At 35.8% G+C, this 26,670-nt stretch overlaps 1 protein-coding gene across 1 annotated transcript in view; it reads right to left on the bottom strand.

Moving 5' to 3' along the window:
- Window positions 1–25,422, bottom strand: part of LOC123312922 (potassium voltage-gated channel subfamily H member 8) — a 276,226-nt gene extending 250,804 nt beyond the window's left edge. The window contains exons 1-2 of the mRNA XM_044897510.1: window positions 25,180–25,422; window positions 9,970–10,069 (exon numbers count right to left, since the gene is read on the bottom strand). Coding sequence (XP_044753445.1) covers window positions 9,970–10,045 — 76 coding nt within the window. The 5' untranslated portion in view covers window positions 10,046–10,069; window positions 25,180–25,422. The remainder of the gene's footprint in view (window positions 1–9,969; window positions 10,070–25,179) is intronic.
- Window positions 25,423–26,670: the final 1,248 nt, after the last annotated feature.

Genomic DNA, 26,670 nt, shown 5'->3' with positions numbered 1-26,670 from the left:
ATGGGGACTTACGTCCTATAAGTATTCTTCCAACTATGTCTAAAATCTTGGAAAAGGTATTGGCTGTTCAAATCCGGGAGCACTTAGACAAGTATAGTGTGATTCCACAGGAGCAGTCGGGTTTTAGACGGGGACATAGTTGTACAACGGCCCTACTCAAGGTGACTGATGACATCTTGACCGCTTCGGATAGGGGATTGATAACAGTCCTTATTTTATTGGATTACTCGAAAGCATTCGATACGTTGGTGCATGACGTCCTATTTTCTATTATGCGCTTCACAGGTTTTTCATCGAGTGCCGTGGCTTTCATCAAGAGCTATCTTTCAGATAGGACTCAGCAGGTCAGGTTTGGTGATGTCATTTCAGATCCCTTGATGGTTTTGCTGGGTGTTCCTCAGGGATCGATCTTGGGACCGCTGCTATTCGTGCTTTATACTCATTATATGATTACTTTTTTGAAGTACTGTCTTGCTCACTTTTATGCGGACGATACACAGCTATACTATAGTTTTCCTCAAGATCAGTTAGAGCAGGGCATTGCGAGAGTGAACGAGGATCTCAAAATTATGAGTGAAATCGCTGAAGCTCACCAGCTCACTTTGAATCCGTCCAAATCAAAGGCCATTTTTTTCGGTAAAGGGGATATCTGCAGTGCCTTGAGTCTGAATGCTGAGTTGAGGATCGCGAATGTAATGATTCCGGTAGTAGATTGTGTGAAAAATCTGGGTCTGTTCTTGGACCATAACTTGCGGTTCAGAACCCACATTGCATCTTGTGTCCAGAAGTCTATAATGAGTCTGCGCCTACTTTATCCGCACAGACGTTCCCTTCCTAGAGATTTGAAAGCTACACTCTGCAATTCATTAGTTCTTTCTGGTTTTAACTATTGTTCGGCAGTTTATTTTGCTTGTTTGGATCAGGAGACTATCGGAAAGGTTCAGAAAATTCAGAATTCTTGTCTTAGATTCATCTATGGTATCAGGAAATTTGACAGAATAAGTCATAAGCTCGATGAAATCAAATGGCTCAATATGATGAATAGGTTCAAGCTTTCTGCACTGGTTCTTTATCACAGGGTGTTGACGTCTGGAATCCCTTCTTATCTCCATAGGAAAATTAAATTTAGATCCGATATTCATAATCTGAATATAAGGAATCGTGGCCTCATCTCGTCCCCTCCCCATAGACTAACGTTATTTGAGAGATCTTTTTCATTCAATGTCTATAAACTCTACAACCAATACATTGATTTCCGAACTCTTTCCGTGTCTGCTTTTAGGTGTCGTGTCTTTGATCAATTATTCAGTGAACAGCGTGCGCGCCGGTAGGCTGGTACATCGGGGTCTTATTTAGTTTTGTTGATGTTAAAATTCTTTCTGACTTATAACGAGTCAATCTTTGATATCAAGTTTTCTTATTTTTTGTGGGACTCAGTGCTCTGTATTATGAATTTTTTTTTTTGTATTATGAATTTTAAATAACTTTTTTTATCAGGGTTTGAGTGGAAGAACAGAGGGCATTCACCCATCTGAACTCCGCCCTGTGAGTGTTGTAATTGATAAATTATGTTTCTATTGTGTCATTGAATTGGTAATAAAGGCCTATTATTATTATTATTATTATATGAATATCAACAAGTGTTACGATTTGAATTGAACTAGCCAATTTTCCATCGTCAAGGCAACAAATGGAGTACGCTCCACCGAAGAAAAGCAGATGCTGACCATGGTTTCGTCCTCATTCGGCCTCATCAGAGCAACATAGCATTTTTCTACGGTGGAGAACGTTTGGAAGTGATGGAACTTTATTCAATATTGGCATGTTCTACTGGGTACTAGAGCGCCACCCAATATGAAACGGTGTCCGATTCAATCCCCTCCAGATAGAAACCAAGACGAAGACAATAGCATATGTCCCATATTTTTCCTAATTCAGAATTCAGTACGCCGATTCGCTTTGCGAACAACAGACGTATGACGAATCGAGAAATCTGGGAACGCGTTCAGATCACGGCAGAAATGATGCCAGCGGTACAATAATAAAGAATGATCACGCCTAATAACAGGGGGCAATGAATACAATAATAAGGATAAATTCAGATGCATACCACCAGATGATATGAATATCAACAAGTGTTACGTTCTGAATTGAACTAGCCAATTTGCCATCGTCAAGGCCCCAAATGGAGTACGCTCCACCGAAAAAAAGCAGATGCTGACCATGGTTTCGGCCTCATCAGAGCAACATAGTATTTTTCTACTGTGGAGAACGTTTGGAAGTGATGGAACTTTATTCAATATTGGCATGTTCTACTGGGTACTATACATCATAACGTTCCATCACTTAACTTTGAATATCCTCGCCAAAATATCTCTTTTGATAATCTAATTTCAAATTGAAGGAGAACTCAGGATACAAGTAGATTTAAAGGAGATTAAAGCCTTATAGATATCATCATATCATATCATCTTGATCATCTGTAGGTCCGAAGTACCCCTCAGATGCTCCGTGAGCTTGTACGAGTTCGGAAAACCAGTTGTGTCCTGTGTACGCTTTGTAAATGTTTCGGTAGGCATCTGTAATTCTAGCAACGCTGCCGAAAGCATGCGGGTGAAATTGGAAGAAAGCCAATAGATGTCGATTTCAGGAAAACAAATTAGGACAGAGAATTTCGCATCTATGGGTTATCTTCACACAAAAATATTCACCAACCTGCCTTTATCAAGGCTCATCTGTTCTTCTAGGTCTAGAATACAAAAAATGAATCATTTACATTTTTGGTTCTTTTGTAGAGGGAGAAAGTTTCTTGAAATTTCTGAAAAATAAGTCAAACAAATGCAATGCATGTCATATCTAAGAATACTATTGATTCATTTTATGCCTTCTCGAAGAACAAATGAGCCTTCATGATAAAGGGCTTAAAAAGGCCGAAACGTTGGTGAATATTTGTATATGTAAATTCAATCCGGGAAGTAACTATGGTACAATAATGATGTTATACTCGGAATATCAAGAAAACTTTACCTATTTTAAATAAACAAAACCACATACAAAACCATTTCTCATAATCATTTTGCCTACAGTTTTCGAATTCTCAGGTGTAACTGTCATATCTGTTTGATTTAACATCATAAATGATAAGATCGTCCGCGAATTCCATACAGTCCATACTATAATTTCTCTATATGCTGAATAAACCGATCCAGTTTTCTGTAACAAATGCGTTTTTCTTACATTAATTTGTGACCGGCTATGCGTTATCCCCATAACATCCGTAAGAATGAGCTAAAGATTTTTCAGGTTAGGCTTAGTGTGTGCAAATGCATGTTTATATTATTGATATGAAACACCGCCAGATCGCTTCAAAATATTAGCTATTATTTACTCAATGTTTGAAAAAATGAATACCTACAATTCCAAAAACATTGAAATTCCCTAACTAGCTATAAGATATCGATAAGGTCAGGAATATTGAGGAAATAGAATAAGGGAAATAGATTCAGTTTCAAAGCCGGCCGGGGGTGTACACAATGTTCTGTCACCCCTATTAGGTTCCTGCCTTGTAGATATTGTCAGCTCACTTGATGTTTTCCTAATCAAGCCTACGCCCTACGCGAATGTTATAGTTGTTTTGATCTGTGGCGGTGTTGATAATAATGATGATCTGATTTGCCCTTGAGAAGACTATCTATCCTTCGACGAAGGATCAACAAGGTGAAATCGTGATTGCACCCGTTCACCAGGAGAAGGCAAATATTATATACAGAATCTCTCACTATAAAATCCCACTTGTGGAGTGAGCTGAATATCTCGATATCGCTCTATACCAAAGAAGGCTCACTACCGTCTGATTGTCCTACAATCTTCAATCAGCAATACCGGAGTAGTGTATCAATACTATCAACTCTAAAATCGTGAACTATCTCTAACGCTACAACCTTATACCAAATCTTTGCTTATGAAGAGTCGACCATTGAAAATAAAATAGCGGATCTAAGGTCGGCATAACCGAACTATACAAGGTGAATCTTTGACAAATATTTCAACAGTAGATTCTTGAGGTCGATAACACTTTCTTCCTTTGCCATTTTTCCCGAATTGGCACGGTTTAAAAGATACAGGCTGTTGAAAATTTTATCTTTAGTTCTCACAAATGCTTTTATCGAATGATGAAATGAATATCTAATATATAAAATTCTCGTGTCATAGTTTTCGTTACCATACTCCTCCGAAACGGCTTGACCGATTTTGATGAAATTTTTTGTGCTTATCCGGTATCTATGAGAATCGGCCAACATCTATTTTTCATCCCCCTAAATGTTAGGGGTAGTCCACCCCTAAATTTTTATTTGTATTTTTTAGACAAAATTTTTAATTTCTATTTTTTTATGATACAACATACAAAAATACATACAATCCTCAATTTTCACCCTTCTACGATCAACCCTTATTTTTTAATAGCCATTTTAGTAATTTAATCATTAGGAAATTATTTATATGGCAAAACAACGTTTGCCGGGTCAGCTATCTATGAGAATCGGCCAACATCTATTTTTCATCCCCCTAAATGTTAGGGGTAGTCCACCCCTAAATTTTTTTTTGTATTTTTTAGACAAAATTTTTAATTTCTATTTTTTTATGATACAACATACAAAAATACATACAATCCTCAATTTTCACCCTTCTACGATCAACCCTTATTTTTTAATAGCCATTTTAGTAATTTAATCATTAGGAAATTATTTATATGGCAAAACAACGTTTGCCGGGTCAGCTATCTATGAGAATCGGCCAACATCTATTTTTCATCCCCCTAAATGTTAGGGGTAGTCCATCCCTAAATTTTTTTTTTATTTTTTAGACAAAATTTTTAATTTCTATTTTTTTATGATACAACATGGAAATTATTTATATGGCAAAACAACGTTTGCCGGGTCAGCTAGTAATAATATAGTTTTTCATTTATTTGATGAATCTTTTTCCAAAACAAGATACAAGGTTTTCTCATTATGACCATTACGTACCATGAAGATACAAAAAATTCAAAGAACCCAACTCTTGAAACTAAGTTGGATGCTTTCTAACGAATAATAATGTTTTGTAAAATAAAAGTATTCTTTATATTTTCTCGTATAATGAGCCGTTTTCGAGTAATTTTATGTTCAAAAATTTAAAAGTATCTGTAAAATTTGAAAAATTGGGTATTTTGGCTGAAAACAACTCTGTTCAAAAGATCCACAGATGTGTATTGTCACAGAATTAGCAAATTATTCTGTAGGTAATTTTGTATTTCCAAGACCAAATCGAAAAAAATTGTGTAGGAAAAAAGTGTTTCTTTCGATCTCAAGAGTCTACTGTTAAAAGATTTGTACTCTCTCGCCCTGTATAAAAATGATCGGATAAGTCGATTTTATATTCCAAGGGGGACTTCTAACATCAAATTCTATTCAAAATATAAATGGTGAAAATAGTTTATTCATCAGCAGAATTGATTGAAACAGTTTCTTTCTTTCTGAGAAATAACCACTGCGGGAATAGTAGAGTCCTATTGAAGGGAAAACCAACGTTGTTTAAAATTTAAATGTCAATATTTCGAAAGCGAATGGATTGAATTAAAAAAAAATTGAGTATGATGAACTCTGAAAGTTCGAATGAGATATCACTGACACCTATTCAAAATATAGGGGTTGGGGTTTTAACATGTTGGAGCATTGTTTCGTTTTCAATGGCCCATCTGTACATGACAGACAATATCTTATGGAGAGTCCCACGGCTTATGACCAGTTGTATTACCAGGATATAAAAACAGCTCTGGACGACATCAGTATGAAGTAATGTAATAACATGGTGAGATCTTAGAACAGAACTTAGAACTGAATGGACATTCATTGCTACAAATTAATGTTTTGTAGTACACACATTAGATGTTTCTCTGTCTAGCGCGACACACGACAGTGGCGTTATATCGAAAAATTTACATACTTCTTATCTATTCGTATTGAAAATTGATGTGACAATGATGTCCGAGTCAACTGTCCCAATTGTGATTGGAATGTTTATTTTCCGTTCCATGTATCTATGTTCTAAGGGTGAGATATTTCCTCTGAAACAAATTAGAATATGCCTATAATACAGTGGAGGATGGGACGTCAGGTGAACTAAATAAAAGGCTAAAAATTCCTGAATATCATGATATTCACCTAGATCCTTATTTTTCTACGAACCAGAATTCAAATATCTGAATGGACAACATTTATAGTCCATTCAAGAATGATTGACATCTCGGGTGGCTATGGAAAATCAAATTTAATTTGGTAATAGACCATAAGTTGAGATTTTGTGTTGCGGAATTCAAGGTGGTATTGTGAATAAACATTGATCTATAGACCTATTATATGTAAATCTATGCACTTACCGACGGTTATTTGAATTTTGTGCAGCTGTTCATGTTCTTAATTTAATCGTACGAATTGGAAACATAATTGTGTCAATTTTGAATGCTGATTAATATGCTGCAAATTTGAATATTTCTTATTTTCATATACATTTCTAGATTATATTCATATATTCCAGTTCTGTGATTGAGTACAGAAATTTTCAGAAATCTTTTGTGACCAGATATTAAGCTGCGCCTGGACTTTCAAGACCTACTGGGATGTCAATCATTCTTGAATGGACTATACAACAAAAATTACATATATCTAAGGACTGTGAATAAGAGATAAATTTAAGCATTGCAAGGTGTCCTAACTGCAACAAGCTACTAACTAGTCAGAAACTTGATCGAAACACTTCGTCTCTTATTTTGAGGAGGATTTAGGATTTAGCTTCCCCATCTTCATTCGAATTTTGTTTAAAGGTAGCGCTTCAGTTTCCGAATAGGATTTATCGATCGGATTTCGTCATTTCAAAGTTATTTCAATTTGAGTACACTCGTCTACGTGTTTCAACTCGTTTTTAGAGAATACCCAGTAAAGAGAGAGCAGTTCTATGAGATGCTCTAGCTAGAAGCTAGAAGGACAGTAATGTCGGTGTAATCTCTTGTCGAAGAATAATAGCTTGTCTTTCAGATATAAACAGAATCAGACTCAAATCTTAAAATATCTATTCAAGGTCCGAAAAAATTCTTCACCACATTCGCTCTTTAGCTGATTCCGATACTCAACCATCCACGATGGTAATAACCGATTCGTATTCGTTGAATATGTTAATTTTATATTAATTTACTTCACAGACAACTGTGACATGGTTCATGAACATTATAAAGCACAGAAAAAACCTGACAAGTTTTTGATTGTTCAGAACACTTACTCAAAATGGCTTTCGGTGTTCTCCCAATTTATTTTTTAGATTACATTGTGATCATCTCATTAATTTTGTTGGCTCTGAAGTGTCAGTTGTAGAAGAATCCCTAAAATTGTATGTATGGGGAAACCGGAGGAGTTGAAACCCCTTTTCACTCTGAAACCACTCAAGTTGTATCTGTAAATGGTAGCAACTAATTTTTTTGCGATATCATGCCCTAATGGGTAATGATAGATAATAGTAGATTGATGGCGAGATGAACATTTTGAGTACAGCAATTCTTTTTTTAAGAACCGAAAATTGGTCCATGTCTCCCTAAACTACTTCCCACGTCGCTGGAAACTTTCTAAAATCGTTCCAGTTCATAAGGAAGGCCGGAAGGATCTCGTTCAGAACTATAGACCTATTGCTATTCTCTCCGTTATTCCAAAATTATTTGAATCCCTCGTTCAGCGCTCATTTAGTCACCATATAAGGCACCTGATAATTGAAAACCAGGATTTGTTAAAGGTAGGAATCTAGAAACCAATTTGGTGGGTTTCCTTGAAGTCCTACATGATGGATTCGAATCGCAAAATCAGACAGACGTAATATACACGGATTTTAAAAAAGTTTTCGATAAGGTTAATCATAGTGTACTTTTTCGCAGACTTGCAGAAGTGGGAATATGTGGCAGTCTATTGAGGTGGGTAATATCGTATGTGTTGAGGAGATCCCAATTTGTATGTGTGGGAGGGCAGAAATCGAGATATTTTTCTAGCACATCGGGAGTGCCTCAGGGTTCACACCTAGGACCCTTACTGTTTATCATTTATATTAATAATATCTCCTCCTGTTTCCGTACTGCTGATTTTTTGATTTATGCGGATGACCTCGAAATATTCCTAAAGATAAAGAGCATTGAGGACTTCGTTCTACTTCAAGAGGATTTGGATAGGTTCTCTCAGTACTGCAGAGAGAACTTTCTCTTTCTCAATTTTAGTAAATTAAATTATTTCATTTACGAGGAATACAAATGTCTTGAAGTTCGGGTATAAAATATAACAAATTCAATTGCGGCGGGTTGAAGGTGTTCGTGATTTGGGAGTGTTCTTAGATACCAAGTTAACTTTCATTCAACATATCGATCACATCATTTCATCTTCGAATAAAATGCTTGGATTCACTCCGACAAGCTAAATTGTTCAGGACTAATAAGAGCTTACTCACGCTGTACAACACCTTCGTTCTGAATAAACTAAACTTTGCCTCTTCGATTTGGAACCCTCATTATGAATGTCAAATCAAAAGATTAGAAAGAGTGCAACACAAATTTCTCAAATATCTGTCATACCGTAATAATCTCCTCATAAAAGATCATGATTACACTGAAGTTCAGGCTAGGTTCAATATGCTTAGTTTAGAAAACCGCAGAAAAATTTATGATATGAGTTTTTTATATAAAGTTCTGAACGGCATCTTTTTGGTTCCCTCTATTCTGCAGCTGTTGTCCTTTAGAGTTCCCGAGAAAAGATTAAGATCGCGGGAAACTTTTGCTGTCCCTTTCCGTCGTTTGAACGTAACGCAAAATTCGCCAATTTGTAGATTTTTGACGACGTTTAACACGGAATTTAACGATACCGATCCCTTTAATACGTCCATTTTTCAATTTAAAAAAAAAAAGCTATCACAGGATGTTGTTTCGTGAGTGCTTTTCTCATGAATTATTATCGAAAGAATAATTTATCATTTTGTACAGTGTTGTTTTGAAACTATTTCTGGTTGAAATTTTCTATTTTTGATTGTATGATTTTTTTTTCCCATGTAATTTGTGAATCCTTTTTTTGGGTTGGAACACCCGTTTGTATTCCTATTTTCATAAAATAAAATAAAAAATAAAATAAAAATAAATAAAATAAAACCATGCGAGAGTTGAACAGAGGCGATGGAGACTTGACCGTAAGTTTGTTCATCAGGATAAGCATTGATAGAAAAGAAAAATTTCCATTGACCGACGATATTCTATGTCAAGATTTTCATCATGAGATGTATCAGCGTATGAAATACATATTTTCTATTTCAGAGTCACTCTCACTTATTTCCGAGATGTTTTTTACTTTTTTGAACATTTGTATATTTTCTTATGTTTATTTCTATTATTTAATTTTTTTTTGAATCAAACTATTATTTGAGCTCAGTGCGGAAATCTTGAACTACTGATTATTATTTCTCCCGACCATAGAGCATGGGTCAAGTCACTCGCACTCCCTTTAAGCCTATTCAACAGATTTTTTGAAACTTTTAGAACTATTATTAAAAAGGCTCATCGTTTGTAAAACAATATTAGTCAATGGAAGCAATAAAACTAAATAACACCACGCACCTATTAAACTTTTCAGACAGTGTAACAAACAATAAATTATTCAATTTCTTACTTCCTAACAACAAAATCACGTTCAACCCTCTCACTCTCGAACTGTTGCCGCCACTAGTTGTGCCTTGTTATTGTATATCGCAAGTTATTTACGATACCGGTAGCGCGAAATTCAAATTGAAATATTCGAGATGGTACAAGTCTCCTACCTGAGCTCCTGATCAAGTCTCCCGGACTACCAATTATGGTAGTCCATTATATTAATAACAGTTTTATATTTGTATACTTTTTCTGTACACAGTACTTACGAGTTCCATCAAATCTAGTTGCTATGGTATCCAAAAATGTGTTTTGGGGCGCTAACAGCCCCTTCCGTGCTGGCATCAAGGCCAGTTGCCCAGAAATCTCCTGTAAAGAATAAACAAAACTTCAACATCTTTCATCATAAAATATATATAGGATGATCCATTTAAAAATAAAAAGTTGGGGTCCTTTCCCGTAAAACAGGAAGTACAGCAAAGCAAGTGAATATGTCAAAAAATGTTAATTGAACTATTATACACAATCTCCAAATTTCGTTTTTCTATCTTCATCAATAAAAAGTTATAGGGCTGAGCAACCCGGTATATACAGATTGTGAAAATTCTACTCCGAATATAGGTATTGCATACGAGAAAGAAGAGGACTGTAGAAATGCAATCGACCAGTCCGAGTATAATCTTATTAAATGTGTCTCCCCGTGAGTAGTGCTGTGATGACAAATTTGTTTACAGAATAAGCTTTTTATACTGAAGGCTTCTTTTCCATTGATATAAAAATTTCTTTATCCTCTTTCCATTCCGAAATAATATCTGGAACAAACAAACAAAGCAGAAATCGAGAAAAAAAGTTAATAAAAAAGCTTTCATCCAAACTTATTGATGATGACTGAAGAAAAAAATGAATAATCATAGGTAGGTACATAACTTGTGCTTCAATTGCACTGGAAGGAATATCATTTCTGCGTCAGATAATCTTCTGCTGATCTTGGTGGAGGATCACCCTCATCGTTAGAAATGCCTTCAGTACTTAAATTAATAAAAGCCATATCTTGCTTTTCACTGGTAGGGTCTTTCGACCAGGTCCAGTCTTTCAAGTGATGAAAAAACGAGAAATAAATTCAAAAAACTTCTGACACTTTATTGCATGCACGTAACATCCATTTTATGAAGTTCCCAAATGAAATGACTATTCCACAAAACATTCGATTTTCACAGCAGAATATCAGATGAGAGACCTGAAATATCCGCATGAAATATCAAAGGAAATATATGAATGATAAATTGGTGCAGTTCTTGGAAGTACATTCCGGTCCGTTTTCAGAACGAGACTGTAGTTTCTGCAATGTCGAGAAATTCAAAGCAGATTCACTGCACTCCTGCAGTCCACATCAAGAGTTTTCGCTCTGATGAAGCCTCCCAAAGTTAAAAACTTCGGAGTCCATACTTATAAACGGGAAAAATTTCCTCTGTTTCTTCTTCAATAATGTCGAAACGTGGAAGAGGAAACGAATTGGCCAGCTGACTACTGTATGTACAAGAGGAATCTTTCCAAATGGATGAAAGGCAGTCTGTTTGCCTATTCACGATGTCTCATTACTTAGCTATGCATAATCATCAAGCATTAAAAAATATTCAGATAGAGACGCAAAAATGAATGAATATCATCGGGAGTTCTGTTACCAGTAATATCCCTAAACATTTCGTCACTTGATTCCACAAGTGACAACGCTTCAATTAAAATGACCTAATATTGAAATCACCGAACAGATTATTTCAGACATTATTATAAATTAGACTTAAGTTTCCATCATTTCTACAAAAAAATTTCAGGTTGCCCCATGGCATGGGGGTCTTCGTTGATCTAGCTAATCTATCTCGATCTAACTCGATTTCGAAGACCTCTATTCTATGTGCATCACATCACATATGATCGAACAAGAAGAAGATGACTATTGTGAAAGAATTGATGAATATCTTAAACTTTTTAAGGTTTTCACTCCCAATCTCTGAAACAAAAACAATTAAAAATGAAATAAACGATTTTCTCCTGACAAATTAGTGCAAGAATCTACGCATTCATTTTTAATTGATTTGTTTCAGAGATTGGGAGTGAAAACCCTAAAAAGTTTATTAAGAAATGCAGAATCCTCCCAGAATAAATTTCAATCGATATCTGAATTGATCAATAATTTAGACGAATTTTATCAGCGAAATTTCGAACTAATATTATAATTTATTACACTTATGTCCTAAGTCATATTACACTTATGTCCTATGTCAGTGGGTATCGAAATGAGATATTTAATGAAATCATCAAAGTTACTTAATGATGAGAAAAATCCAGCAATCCTGAATTTCCATCCTTATTTCCCTGTAAAAATCGAACCATATGATTCCGATTTTTTCTCATTGCTTTGCGATAATTCAGATGACAAATGATCCAGGTTCATATGAACCTATATCTATTTCAGTAATCATTTTTAATATTTTTTTAACTTTATCATTTTGGAAGTTTTGTATAGATAATTTTTGGTCAAACGTTCGAATTAATCATCTTCTACCTTCTGTTAAAAAAAAGCCTCACCTTTAAATACAAGGAGGCAAATTTTTCCACTGCTACTAGGAGCGAAGGAGCAATTTCGCCAAATTTCTTATTTATTTCTTATTACCACTTTTTTTCGGGTGCTTTGAAAAACTTAATCGTCGAGGCGGTTTTCTCCCGAAATCATCTAGGTGGTGAAGTGAAGGTGGCGACAATATAGCCTTGAGGAAGCACAAGGAAAGGGGGACAGTGAAAGTTTGATAGATGACTCATAAATCCCAAGGGATTAATGAATGTTTTATGGAAAATCAGTGAATAATGGCTATTTACAAGTGATTCATGAATGACATAATGCTTAATAAAACGCATAGATTATGATCACTTCGCTTTGTGAGTCGGTCGTGAATAAGTCATATTTATCAATCATTAATCTAAATGAAAATGGCATTCGAGTTAATATTACAGAATTGGTCTCGGTGGAAAAACTTTCTGAAAGTTGAAAGAATTCCCGGCATTTATTCGGATGATGAATGAAGCTGTCGGGTTCAGAAGCAACACCACGTGAAAGACATATATAACGTGCAAAAATTTAATACTCGAAATGGAGCCAGCCGTTCAATAACACCGCAGATCTGGTTTTCATAGTGAAAATATAAATGTTTCTTATTGTGGGACTCCCACACTGCATAGAAATATGAGGAATTTTCAGGAAGAGAATGTAGGTTTTCTCAGAATTTTTCCCTATATTTATAAAGAGGTTATGGGAAAACCTGGATTGAATAACGTAAGGTATGAATAATTTAGCACATAAGAAGTTCGTGCGTAGTTTAGACGACATATTCCCCTGACATTGGAAAGCATACGTTTCATGAATTGAATAAAATTGAAATTGCACTCCGAGATAATGAAGTTTTTCCCAAAAACGGGTAAATTTATCGTGTTCATACAATATCACCAATATTATGAATAAATGATGTTTACATCCTACTTTCTAATCGAAATCACTATAGGAAGTTTCGTCGAAAAAAGTTACCATTTCATTTGATCATCAGAAATCATCCATGTGGCGGCCGCTATAACACAATTTGAAGTAATACATAAAATAACATAACTTTCCCAAAATTATACCTCTGTGCCGATTTTGATGGTAATGAGAAATAAATATCAGTCATACTTGATCTCATCGTCATATTTTGATTCGCAACACCTCAGGCAATGCGAATGGTTATGAATCAACCTGTATGTCTGTACTGTCTACTGTTCAAATAGCTTCCCTACATTTACTTAATTCATACGAATATTTCATAACATGAGCAAATTTTGAATTAACTTGATGGTACCTAATATGGGTATTACGGTTTATAAATAACAAGGAATTAATAATACAGCTGAAATTAATCGAATACAGCTGACCCATCAGTTGTGTGTAGAAGGCTTTATACAGAGTGTCTGTAAACAAATGCGAAGGACTTGGGGAGATGATTCATCGATGAAAATGAGCAGGGTAGTTTCTATACATTTTTTTCGAAATCGACCTCCCTTCCAAGATACTGCCTTTGAAAGGCGATGACGAGTTGACAGTTTTTATTTTTTTTACGGGTTCTAAAAAAAACTAAGTGTATACCTACATAATATGAAACAGTATTCAGATGTTACTCACATAATTTTTTTAGATCTCATAACTTTATTATTAGGGGTTGAAAATAACAACCCCTTATGATTTTTCTTAAAACATTGTTTTCGTGGGGTAGATTTTCGAAAAATAAAATTCTCTTATGGTTTCCCATTCAATTCCGGAGAAAAAAGTCTCTTGCAAAATTTCGATACAGACATCTCATTCCATGAAAAATTAAATACCGAATTATTGATTCTGGAGTTCTACTTTTCCTGCCTACTCTCTATGGAGAAGAGTTATCATTCCCGGTTTATTTCCTCCACTGTACAAGTCCCGAATGTCTTTATATATAATTTATCAGATTTCCCCATACCTGGAGGAAAGAGGAAGAGAAAAACGAGAATAATTTCGTTTAGCGCATAAATAGAGATGTGCTGTATTCCCAAATATATCTCTCTTTTCCGGAGATATTGTGTAGAAGCAACAGATGTTCTTCATGTTGAATAGTTGAATTCAGAATGAATGTGAAAGTGTCAAGATGAACGTTATTGTGTGTAGAAGGTTCCGAAGGTTATGGATAACGAAAGGGAAGATTGAAATTCCGTAGGGAACTGATTATATCATACGAAACAAAATTTCATTTTTCCATCGGGGTAGTCGAAAATGAAAATTTCATCTATTGTGGATGACCACTTTAAAATTCATAGCGATGTATTTCAGGCAGTATCTATGTACTTGAGACAATTTCGATTCTTTCCTTGAACAACCTTCTATTCCTAATTTACATGGAAAATTTCATAAGTTTGAATACAGATGAGATAGCGATGTTTTACGTATTACTTTTTGAAGTTGGTGGGATTATTGACTACCTGTTGAATTTGATTAAATCTCGTTATTCAGTACCTATGTTGTATATAGTTCAAAGAATGAAGTATTGTAAGATAGTAGTGCGAAGTGGAATGCTTCCCGTTGTTTATTTGTAGGAGATAAAGTAAACCCTTTCCTGATTCTCCTCATAACGAATGAACAAACAATCACCCTACGTCAAAACCGTGATGTGAGGTCCAATTAACTGTCAAGAATTTATCCCTGAAGATTGATTGTGGTATGTTCTCTATTTTTTACGTTTTCACTTTATTTATTCCATAAAACCTAGTTTCTTGGGTCCAGCATAACTTTCAGATTCTATCCCGGAAACAAATAAACATAAATCTATTGAATTTGGTGAAAAATTACATTAAGCGATACATCATTTGATCGTGCTAGTTACATTCGAAAAATTAAGCGATACATTCTGAAACAGTCATCGCAAATTCTGCGATCAGATAGCTGAGCTTCCATATCATCCAGATGATATGGGAGTGCCGAAGAAAACTCATAGAAATAGGCAAGATTAGGAATTCCAAACAAGAGGTTGGTGTAAATTTTTATAAATAAGAAGTTGAAATGAGAGTTCTCCTAAAATAAATCTCAATCTATTGAAAATATCTTCATCTATCTCGTGATAATGAGGGAAGCTCAGTGAAGTTTTCATAATTTGGATCCTTTTAGAAAATCTTCAAATAAGACCGAGAATCGGACTTCCTTGTGAAGGTGTCAGTTTCCACTATTTCCACGTTTAGTAAATATTTAAGGACATACATATCTATCTTGTACATACATCATGATAAAGTTTTTGTACGTTTCACATTGGTCACAAAGAATATGAGGTGAATTAACTAACTTGGATATGTAACCCTCAAAATGAAACGATTTGTACAAACAACAGATCTATTTCCCCCAGAGGGGACCTTTTTCATTTGGTAAGTAGATATACATATGAATTTCGAACATTCATACAAACTTCATTAAGAAAATCATATCTGATTTCCAGTTCAACTTGGACAAGTTTTCTTAACATAAATGTTTCAATTATAGCCATAGTTATGGCTATCATGTAATCAATTTCCTTCTATTATGATCGTGTAAAGAGCCAAGAAGTTTGGATTAAAAAATAATGCTCTGTTTTATCAGGTGATTCCGAAGATAATCGGAATTTTTTTCATAAACACTAATACTTCATGACTTTCAATGACCTTAAATTGACAATAATTAACACACTTGAATCCAGTTTCGGCAACCAATCTTGCCTATATATAACAACTATAAACTGAGAAAAAGGATTAATTTGACGAAAATCCCAAAAACCCCTTCAAAAATGCCAATGACTGTATCAACTTTTCTGTTCTAACTGTCATCACCATGTCGCAGCGATCATCAAATACCCAATTAACAAAATCTGTTCAGTCTGCCGGTCATACTAGCTACACTTGGGGACCTTGGAATGTGTGTGTGAATTACAACCTCGTTCCTATACCCTGGGCAACGACTGAAAGTTCACCCTTCCAGAGGCATTACTGGAAAGCTATCAGATATTCCCCTTTTACCGGAACAAGTCGAAAATCAATCACTAGCCAAAAAAAAACTCAAACTTCTTTCCTACTGGATTCCTTACAAGGCATGGTCGCCTCAAGAAATATCTAATGAGACTTATTGCTGCTGAAACTGACAAGTGCAGATTCTGTGGGGATGAGGAAGAAGAATATACTATTGAGGGAATGCCCCGCCAACGCAAAAATGCTTGGACGAGCAACTTGTTGTATCGAGGAAGTATAACCTCCTTTAAGTAATAGCAGATACTGGAGATCATTGGTACTCTGGAACTGGATATCGAACTATGGACGACACAGCGCCAGTAGAGAAAAAAACAAGAATGATATTCGGAATGTTCGTGACTGAATAATGATCAATTGAAAACAAATCTATGTCGACCCGTCAATCAGGAGTCGATCGATCAATCTTTGTGAAACTGGGCATTACAGAGTGTCATCTCGAGAACAAAACGAAAGAATAATGTGAAAATGAGTGTGAGCCTCACTATTTCTTGGCACACCTTATCTTAAAGACTCATTTACAAGGAGAACATGATATAAAAACTTTGGTTTATACTAACAGTAGGTAATACATATGATATCCCGCTCGAAAGACGCGAATCTGATCGAATATCGAAATCGAAACAAAATTTGAGCACCAGTTGTCATCTGTGTTATCAGTTTTCTTTCCAAAAATAATTATGATGATGGTTGTGGTACGACTGGTACGTGAGGGTATATAAATTGCTTCTGCTCTCCTGAGACAAGAACTGATCAAACAAAAACGATCGAAAAGCATATAGAAAATCCTAGAAGTAAATCTTCTGGAAGTATGTGTCCACAAATCCAAGATCGCGTATTTGATCCACAAGGGTAAAGAAATGGTCACCAATGGAAGTTACTGCCAACAAAAGGCACTAATCTTGTGGTGAAAGACATCGAAAAGTACTTTTCCAAATTGAACGTTAGTTCATTCCTCAAACACCAATCCCAACCCAATTGCGAACTTGACTGAAGCAACCTCAATTTATTTACACTACGTATCCTCAAAACCAGCCAATGCCACGTACCCCACAGATTCATGAACACCACAAATAGTTATGGACTAAGACCTTTGCGAAGCTCCAACTCAGAAAAATACAAAACCATTATAAACACATAATTGATTTCATCACTCACCTGAGGACCAATTAACATCAACTAAGTAAGCAAAGCGAAAATGGAATAAAGAAGGTTTGTTCAACAGAATCTCATAATCAGCAGAATCAAATGCTCTTGAAAAATCAGTATAAATCACATCAAGTTGACCATCATCTTCTAGGGACTCGGCAATAAATTGTGAAGGAATAGCCAAATTGGTGATTGACGACCTACCTCGCATAAAAACATGATGACCTGCAGACAAGTGGAGGCGAGCACCGTGATACATACTTATATACTTACTATAAAGTACTTCCTCATAGAGTTTTGCGAAATTGGAGAGTAGAGAGATGGGTCTACAGTTTTTAATTTCGGTGTTACCACCCTTCTTGAATACGGGGACTACACGTGCTCTTTTCCACAAACTTGGAAATTTAGAGGTTAGCAAATATTTTACTATAAAGGAGATTAATGGTTTTAGCAAGAGCGGCGCTGCACTCTTTAACAAAAATGACAGGGAGTTGGTCATCATCGGTTGTGAACTTATTGGGAAATATTTCCATGATATATTTAATCTCTTCTACAGTTATCCTGGGCAGAACAAAAGGATTGGACTGAAAGAAGTAAGGTAGATTTTCATCAAATGCCAAGACAATCCTTCTTTTCACAATAGAAAATTGTACTACAAACGATTCAACTAAGCCCTTGGGATCATGACTTTCATCATTTTTTAACCGCCAAAATGATGCCAGGACCTGAATCCACCCTGTACTCCAGTCGAATAATCTGCACACTCAGAAGAAACCCGCCGGGACTTATTGACCAATGCCTTGAAACGCTTGAAACCTTCATAGTATCCTCCGTTCCCAGTCAAACACCACATAGCCCGATAGGAAAATTTTTGAAACAAACATTTCGTCAAGAACCTGCACTGAATCACAACGGATACCTCCCCCTCACCGTACCAGCCCTCCTGACGAAAACATGTTCATCAATTATAAGTTCGTCATAAGAGTACTCCAAGGCATATTCCAAAGAAGTAAATGTTTCCAAATTGCTTCAATCATGAGAACAGAGAGTCGAATTCAATGCAGAAAATTTGGCTCTTCTAGAATCAAAAGATGATGTCCTCGAAATTCACTTCACGTAAATGCGAAGATTATCTCAGATCAATGTTCAAAGCAGGGTGTTAAGGATCCTCGGAAACAAAGGAACCTCACAATGGGACACCGCCGCATCAAGAGCACCACCAACCAGTACGAGATCTAGCAGTCGTTCATCCTGGTTTAGCTCAGTATTCAGTTGTTCCATCCTTATCATATCACAGACGTTCCTGAGCAGCATGGACTTCGAACATGAAGAGGAGAACGGCCTCATCCAGAAGTTTAATCTCTAAAGCAGACCTCTTGATCCCTTCTAGTATTACCAATCTCAGTGCTGCCATGTTTGATGAGGTTGTTGGAGCGCCTGGTTCTCTCAACCATCTTAAATCAACCTCTCCTCGGCCTGTATAATTACTATGCAGAATCCACCTGAGCCATCCCAGAGCTCCCAGACCTCGTCTACCTCAACTCATGAATTTCCCCTCTCAGATCATTTTCAATTTCCAGTTTCAATATCTTCAGAATCTTCTGACATATGACACTGAATAATATCAGATAAGAGCACCGGATTCCGAAACAAAATAAATATCTCCCAAAGAATATTTGAATCAAATGTTCACCGAAAACCAAAACAAAGAAGCAAACCACAGTTTACTCACCACTCTCCTCAAAGAATCAAGTTTATGACATAATAATAATAATATCTTCAAGCATCGAAGTGAAATGATTGCAAGTGGCCATATACTGATTTTCAGACAACCTACTGATTTTTCTGATATCCATTATTTTTTAATTTTCGATTTCCTGGGAAATAAAAGGAAATTTCGCTGAAATTCTAACGGCACAACACTGTACATGCATAGCACAACCTGTAAGAGTCGCCAAAACTCATTTTTTCGAATACTCGTTGTGAAATATTTTGAGAACCGTGTTGAATAAGAAAAAATTTCAACGGCACAAAGCAACACAAACCTAGCACAATTCAGCAAAAATTTTTTTTTAAATCGAAAAGTTCTGGTCCAACTTCACACACATCTAATCGTAGGCAACTTTCAGATCCTCCAAGCGAGAATCTTATGATTATTTATCGCATGCGAGTATACGAGGATATATTGAAAAATTCTTAGCCTACTATAGAACCAAACGAAATTTCAAGGTCAAAATATTTTATTACTCAACATATTCTCCACTTAATTGGATAAGTTTATTTATTATTTATACAGTGAACCTGTAACGTCTCTAAACCTTTCAAAAAAAATGTTTCTTCTTGCTCTGCAAACCAGACCTCCACAGCTCTTATTACCTCCTCGTTGGAAGAAAATTTACGACCTTTTAAACTTTTTTTCTGTTGAGGAAAGAGATGATAATCGGATGGAGCCAAATCTGGTGAATAAGGGGGTTGTTCTAGTAATTCAAACCCTAAATCAGGAATTTTTTGCATGGCAACATGAGATTTCTGTGAAGGGGCGTTGTCCTGCAAAAACAAAACACCTGTGGATAGCTTTCCGCGTCTTTTCCCTTTAATTTTTTTCCGTGAAGTGGTCAGTAATATCGAATAGTAAGCTCCGGTTATTGTTCTACACTTATCCAAAAAAATCGATCACGATTACACCATGGTAATCCCAAAAAACTGAGGCAAGAACTTTTCCAGCAGATTTTTGGACACGAAACTTCTTAGGTCTTGGAGAACCACAGTGTCGCCATTCCATCGATTGTTGCTTTGTTTCTGGATAGTAGAAATCCACCCAAGTCTCATCCATAGTAACAATTCGGTTGGAAAATTTACCTCTTTTGAAGTTTGCAGTCCAATTTTTCACGGTCGCATACGAAGGACATTGATCACCAAGGATATTAAGTATATCTTCGTAAATCTGCTTACCTCTTACCCTTTTAAATACATGTACTTGATGCTGGCTCAATACTCCAATTTTTAGATTTTCACAATTTCGGTACACCTCTTCTTTCTTTTAATTTATTGCGCAACTCTGGTTTACTTTTTTGACCACAAACTTCACACTGACACTTCTAATGAGTTATTGTTCGTTGCTATAGTAACGCAATATTTGCAATATTTTTTTATGCATGGAATTGGTCTAGGCTAACTAGATATCAATACATCCTCGTAGCATATGATGTCTCGATCTAAAACAGACGAGAAAATATACCTGTGTAAATATGCCTCTATTATACCCATAATCTCTACATCCTGATCATTTTTGACAAGAATTTGGATGGGTTATCGCATATGATGACATTCGGATGCAAATTCGGCATGACATTTTATCCGGATACTTTGTACAAATTGAAACCCTCGCGAAAACATAATAAAGACGTAATCCTTCTTCAAACTCATAAAATCTCTGCTCATACCGCAGGAATCATTGCAGATTCTCCGAAAATCCTGCATATTAACGCGTTTTCCAGGATCAATCCCAGTGGAACATCGTCTCCTCGTTATTTCACGCAGGGCAGAACCCATTATTTCCTCAAACTCCGGACGTTCGTCTTCAGTTAAATAAGTGGGGACAAAGGGTGTGAAAAATGGAGCAAGAAGTGATGGAATGCGGCTTCGTCAGGGAATGTGAATTGAATTCCACCGGGTCGTCAGGATCAGTCGAACGAGTAAGGCCAAAACAAGAATGAAATGTGCCTTCCATCAAGAGTTATGAGAGTTGTTGACAACTTGAACAAAGTAAAATTTATGGGGAACGGAAAAAGTACGAATGAGAGGAGGAATATCCCGAAAACGAGTTTTTTAATCAGGAATATTGATAAATGATTATACTCGAAAGTTTCAGGAATGTTAAATTTTGGACGATTTAAATTTCTATCAAGGTTCAGGCACCTAATTTGAGTTACTCTCGTCTAAAGTTTTTTTATAGACGAAACTCTTCTATTAAATGTGGCCGATACTTGATGGAAATCCATTATTGAACTAAAAACATAATTATATGATTCTAACTAACTGAGTTGTTTTACCACGACACGTGTATCGCTGTTGCCTGTTAGTGTGAATCATGTAATTCTGTTTTGAGTGAAATAGCCAACACTACCTGTTTCTATACATTCAAATTCTGTACTGTTGAAATACCAAATAACGCAAGTAATTATACAGTGTATATGACGATATAGTCCCGATATTTGCTTCCATAAATGGGGAATAAGAGAGAATATTTTATTGATGCTCTAGCTTAGCAAAACAGTGATTCATTGGAAAAATATTATTTCGAAAAACATAAGTGCATATCCTGTTAAGATCGATTAGATTGTAGAAAATTAACGAATGTGAAACAGTTAAACCTGCACATTATTATGAATAATACATATGAAATTCTATTTTAAAAAATACAGAATATTGAATGGTTCACGAATACATAGCAGGAGAAGAAAAAGTTTTATAGTTTTTTGGTTAATTAAACATACACTGCTCGAAAATTTGCATAATAATATACACGGTGAGTCTTTGACTCGTACAAATATTTCAAAAGTAGATTCCGGAGGTCAAAAGAAACTCTTTTTTCTTATAACATTTTTTCCGATTCGGCCCTCATAAAAAAATTTGGCATTTTAAGTTTTCATTAAGAGCTGTGCTACCCCTGGAGAAACAAAATTACCTTTAGAATAATTAGTTCAATCTGTAACACTACACATCTGTGGATCTTTTAAACAGGGTTGTATTCAACTACCATAACGCCACTTCACTCTGTAATAATTAATTCTTAAGGTGAATATTAATGTTTTAATCTTGTGAACCAAACAGGGAAGCAAGGCTCTGCCGATAAGTAAGTCGTTTTAGGAACACGTTCATGCAAAATCTAAAAAAGTTCGGTGTAAAAGAATTCCGAAGCTTCATCATCACTCCTAAATTTTCCGATAATATCCCAATTAACGAAATTGATTGCCGTAGACAATGAAGAGTAATCAGCCCTCTTTAAGTTATAGCATTTATTATACCTCTTTCGAAAATTCACCCGGTGGATTTTGCAGGTTTAGAACGGTTCCTTCTGTTACAAACACCTCGAAATCAAGATTTGAAATCTAGCTTTTCGTAGTGCTCTTACTCTATTTGTCTCAAGGAGATTATCAATGAAAGTTGGAGGAATGTTTTGCCCAAATGTCTGTGAAAGCATTGACGAGCTGTTGTATTGTCTGCGATGGGTCAAGTAGGCGATGTAATTGCTGTGTCATAGCAGATTACCGATCAGACATGTTCAAGGCAATTTTGGGCTGGAGAGGCAAGCGGGTCGATTAAATCATTCGGTTAATGCCATGTATTTCTATGCAGTTGTTGACAATTTTGACCCGGTGTGGACGAGCATTATGGTCGATTAACACAAAATTGTCACCGAAAGGTGCCACAAAGAGAAATATAATAGGTTCTGCAGTCAGATTATTATACTTTACCGCTCTCGTGGTTGCGTCAATCAGGATAATAAGATCTGTGCGCCCATTTGAACAAATGCCTTTAAAACTTACACTGAGCCACCACCGAAAAGTTGTCCTCGTCATGAAATATTCATTACACCGCTGACCGCGTTCCCGCTATCCCAACATTCGCCCATCAGAGCGATTATGAAAATATTGCAACCAGAAAATTTATTGCCAGAATGTCCCAATATGAATATCTTAGGTTTTCCCCCTGGGCGGATGTGCGTATAGGTAGGGGGCTGTCTCTGGTACTTCTAGACTAGATAGGTTGATAGGAAAAAGCGTTGAAAGGAGTCCTGGGCTCGATTTTCGTAAGAAGTCCATTAGTGGAAACCGCTTCACGATATCTTTATTTCCAAATTCATTTTCATATTTTGTTGATTTTGAAAATCTGCCAGAACTTCCCTATTTTCGAGAATATCTAAAAACAATGAAAATTCTTCTACAGGCATTTTTTCACTGGAAATTCTACACTATATTCATTTTTTCAATCACTTGTACTAAGTGTGGAAAAAAAATACTTCGTTATTTCAAATACGAATACTTTTTTTTTGGTTGCATATCATACGAAAAAAAAGCATTTCAAAAAAATTTATATATACCTAGATGTCGATATTTTATTCATATTTTCAAGGCATAATCAGCATAAAAGTGTAATAATCACTAACTGTCGAGTTTCTTACACATTATTCTATTAATGAAGGGAACATAGAACACTTCAATACATTAGAATAGTAAAGGTGAATGCAATTAATTTTTTGCTCTAGATTATTTTCAAAAAGAAGTATGCCCAGAGATATAGGCAACTTTCATATCACCGAAATGATATCACAGAAATTCATCAGTTTTCAAATTGGATAATTTATTCGAGAATCAGTGGATGGGAACGCTTGGTCCTATTGCCTGGCCAGCAGGATCACTAGATCTCAATCCTGTGGATTTTTTCGTATGGGGATATGTACGGCATCATTTCGCGCGTTATGCTGTCGAAATATAATGAATTATGTTGAAAAAAGATGTCGAATTTGTATACCGAACAATGATGCTCAATTTGAGAACGTTTGATGAGTTATATTAAAATTGATACTCTTTCAAAATTCTGCTCCATATTTATTCAAATTGAGTGTAACAAGAATTAGGTACATGATTTTAGCGAAGTTACAGATGTTGCAGTTACCAATGAAATTCTATAAACGAAAAGTTCGATTTCGTATCATTGAGATGAATATATATTCATCTCATCTCTTCATATGAAGAGAGTACAATTTTGAGGCAAATGGTTTCATAGAATTCTACCGAAAATTGAAATTTCACTAAAATAGTGATTTGCCTTGAGTTAGGAAGTATAATAAGTATATCGACATATATATATTTTTGAAGAGCAATTTTTTTTGTATAACATAAGATCAAATAAAGATATACCATTACCATATTTAAAATAAAGAAATTGTTTTTTTCAACCTTATTACAAGACAAAAAAAATTGAATATCGTGTCGTATTCGCAGTGAAAAAGTGCCTAGAGAAAGTTTTTTATCATTTTCAGATATTTTCGAAAATGAAGAAGTTATGGCACATTTACGGAATCGACAAAATATCAAAATTTGATTATATCTTCAAAAAAAATGAGATATTGTGAAACGGTTTCCACTGGTAGTTTTTTCACGAAAATCGAGACCAGGACTCTTTTCAACGTTTTTCCCTATATAATCTAGAAGTAGGTACCAACCAGAAACAGCCAAAATCAAGTAATTTGGGATACCCTGTACTATTCAGAGTTTTGCCGTTGTCTCATAAAGCACCCTGTACGTATAGATTCGAATTTACTAACCTAACAACAAAATTAACTGAGCCAAATGAATATCTAAAAATTCTACTTTCGCGAGGGACTTGATGAAAACGCGATTCCGTTCGTATTTCTTAGAAAAATCTCGCACATAATTAGATTACATCTCACGGCGACTTGTTGGATAGAAACCCAATTACTTATTGCTTTCCGTCCACCAATTTCAAGGATGCAAATCTGCAAATATTTGCGCAAAATTCAATTCCTCGATACGAATTCCAGTTTCGTTCGATTAAATTCCACCATTCATCGAATAGCAGTTCGCAGAAATTTCTTACTATTCCACCGAATTCAATTAGCCGGACGGAAGAAGCAACAGGTAAATCCTCCGACGACGTTAAATAGGTTGTTCGACGTTGAAAACTAAATCTCATTAGAAATATGAATGTCTCACCTCGAGGAAAAAATATGATGTCGGAGTGCAACTTGTTGAACTACATTTAAACACTGAATTAATCGAATATTTTCACATATAGCTTTCCGGAAACGGGACGAAAATCATGGTCGTGATATTTTCGAACGTTTTCGGGGATGAGAATAATTTTCGCGAAATCCCAAGGGTTAGAAAATGCGGCGCGCGAAATCGGTCGGAAAAACCGCGAAAAAAGACGCGCGCGACACGTCAACTGGCCGGAGGTTCCGCACAGCGCAACTTCGAGAGATTTCCAATAAATGATGTTGAACGTAAAGTACAGCTTCCCGGGAATACTGTTTGGATGGGAGCTTGCGCTTTCGGGCTTTTCCCAACGGTGTCCCCGTTCCTGGATTTCCTTCTAGGGATTTAGGCATTGTTCGAGGCTTCTGTGTGATTGTTTATGGTTCATTTTCATGGCCGGACACATGCATAACCTTCCTCTGCTTCTGGGACGAAGTTGGCCAAACAACATCGAGGTGTTGATTGTCATCAATTCGTTGATTTTGTTGTGTTGGGTAAACTTTGTACGGACAGCTTATATGTTAGGTAGGGTTAATTAAGGTTCGTTGTTTTATGAGAGGGTCCTCCAATTCGAGGACTATCCTTCAACATGAGATTCCTGAGGTTAGACGGACTATTCTTCTGATGCCCATTTTACGATCATTATTTTCAATAATGAAGCTACCGAAGCGATCCCTTACTTTATAGTTGGGGAGCCGAAGAGGGAAATTCGGGATTTACTCGAGCGTGTCAGATTAATGTAAGGGGACATACCTTGGACCCTGTAGAGCACCTCTACCAAAATTAGACCTGTATATAGGGGGAATTGTCTAGGACAGCCTACAGCCTGTCAGAATAGTAAAAAAAAAACCATCATTGTACATACTCGAGCGTGTCAGATTAAGATATATGTGGTTAATTACATGTTAAAAAGTATATATTCTCTTAATCTGACAATTTAAGCTTGTCGAAAATGTGTGGGAGGGCGCCAAAGTTGCAAAAAAAAACGTCACGTGTACATTCTCGAGCGCGTTGGCGTTTTTTCTTATTTTGAAGTAATGATGCAAGAATAACGAAAAAAATATAATCTGACAGTTTTAGCTAGCCGAAACCATAAGAATTGGCCATAAAGGTCACAAAAATCAGTTTTTTTGAATTATCTCCTTCACTGGGCTTCCAATCTTTTTCGCATTCATCATAAAAGTTGTAGAGTATAACATTTTCTACAAATCTTGTCCCAAGCAATTTTTCGTACGTTCAAACGTTTTTGAGATACCTATATGGCGATTAATGCGAGGTGTTTAGCCATACATGCTGAAGCGAACATTCACTCGATGGAAAATAGTACATTCTAAGGTTCAGTCACAGACAACACTAAAATTTTCGTGACTAATTTCAAAATTGTCATCATAGAAATACCTTGTAATTTTGACAATTGTAGATTAGACTGGGATTCTACATAGACCTTGC

This window comes from Coccinella septempunctata, chromosome 5 (genome assembly GCF_907165205.1).
Source record: "Coccinella septempunctata chromosome 5, icCocSept1.1, whole genome shotgun sequence".
NCBI classification, from domain to species: domain Eukaryota; kingdom Metazoa; phylum Arthropoda; class Insecta; order Coleoptera; family Coccinellidae; genus Coccinella; species Coccinella septempunctata.
Note: the sequence above shows the minus strand (reverse complement) of the source record. Positions and strands in the feature narration are given on the sequence as shown.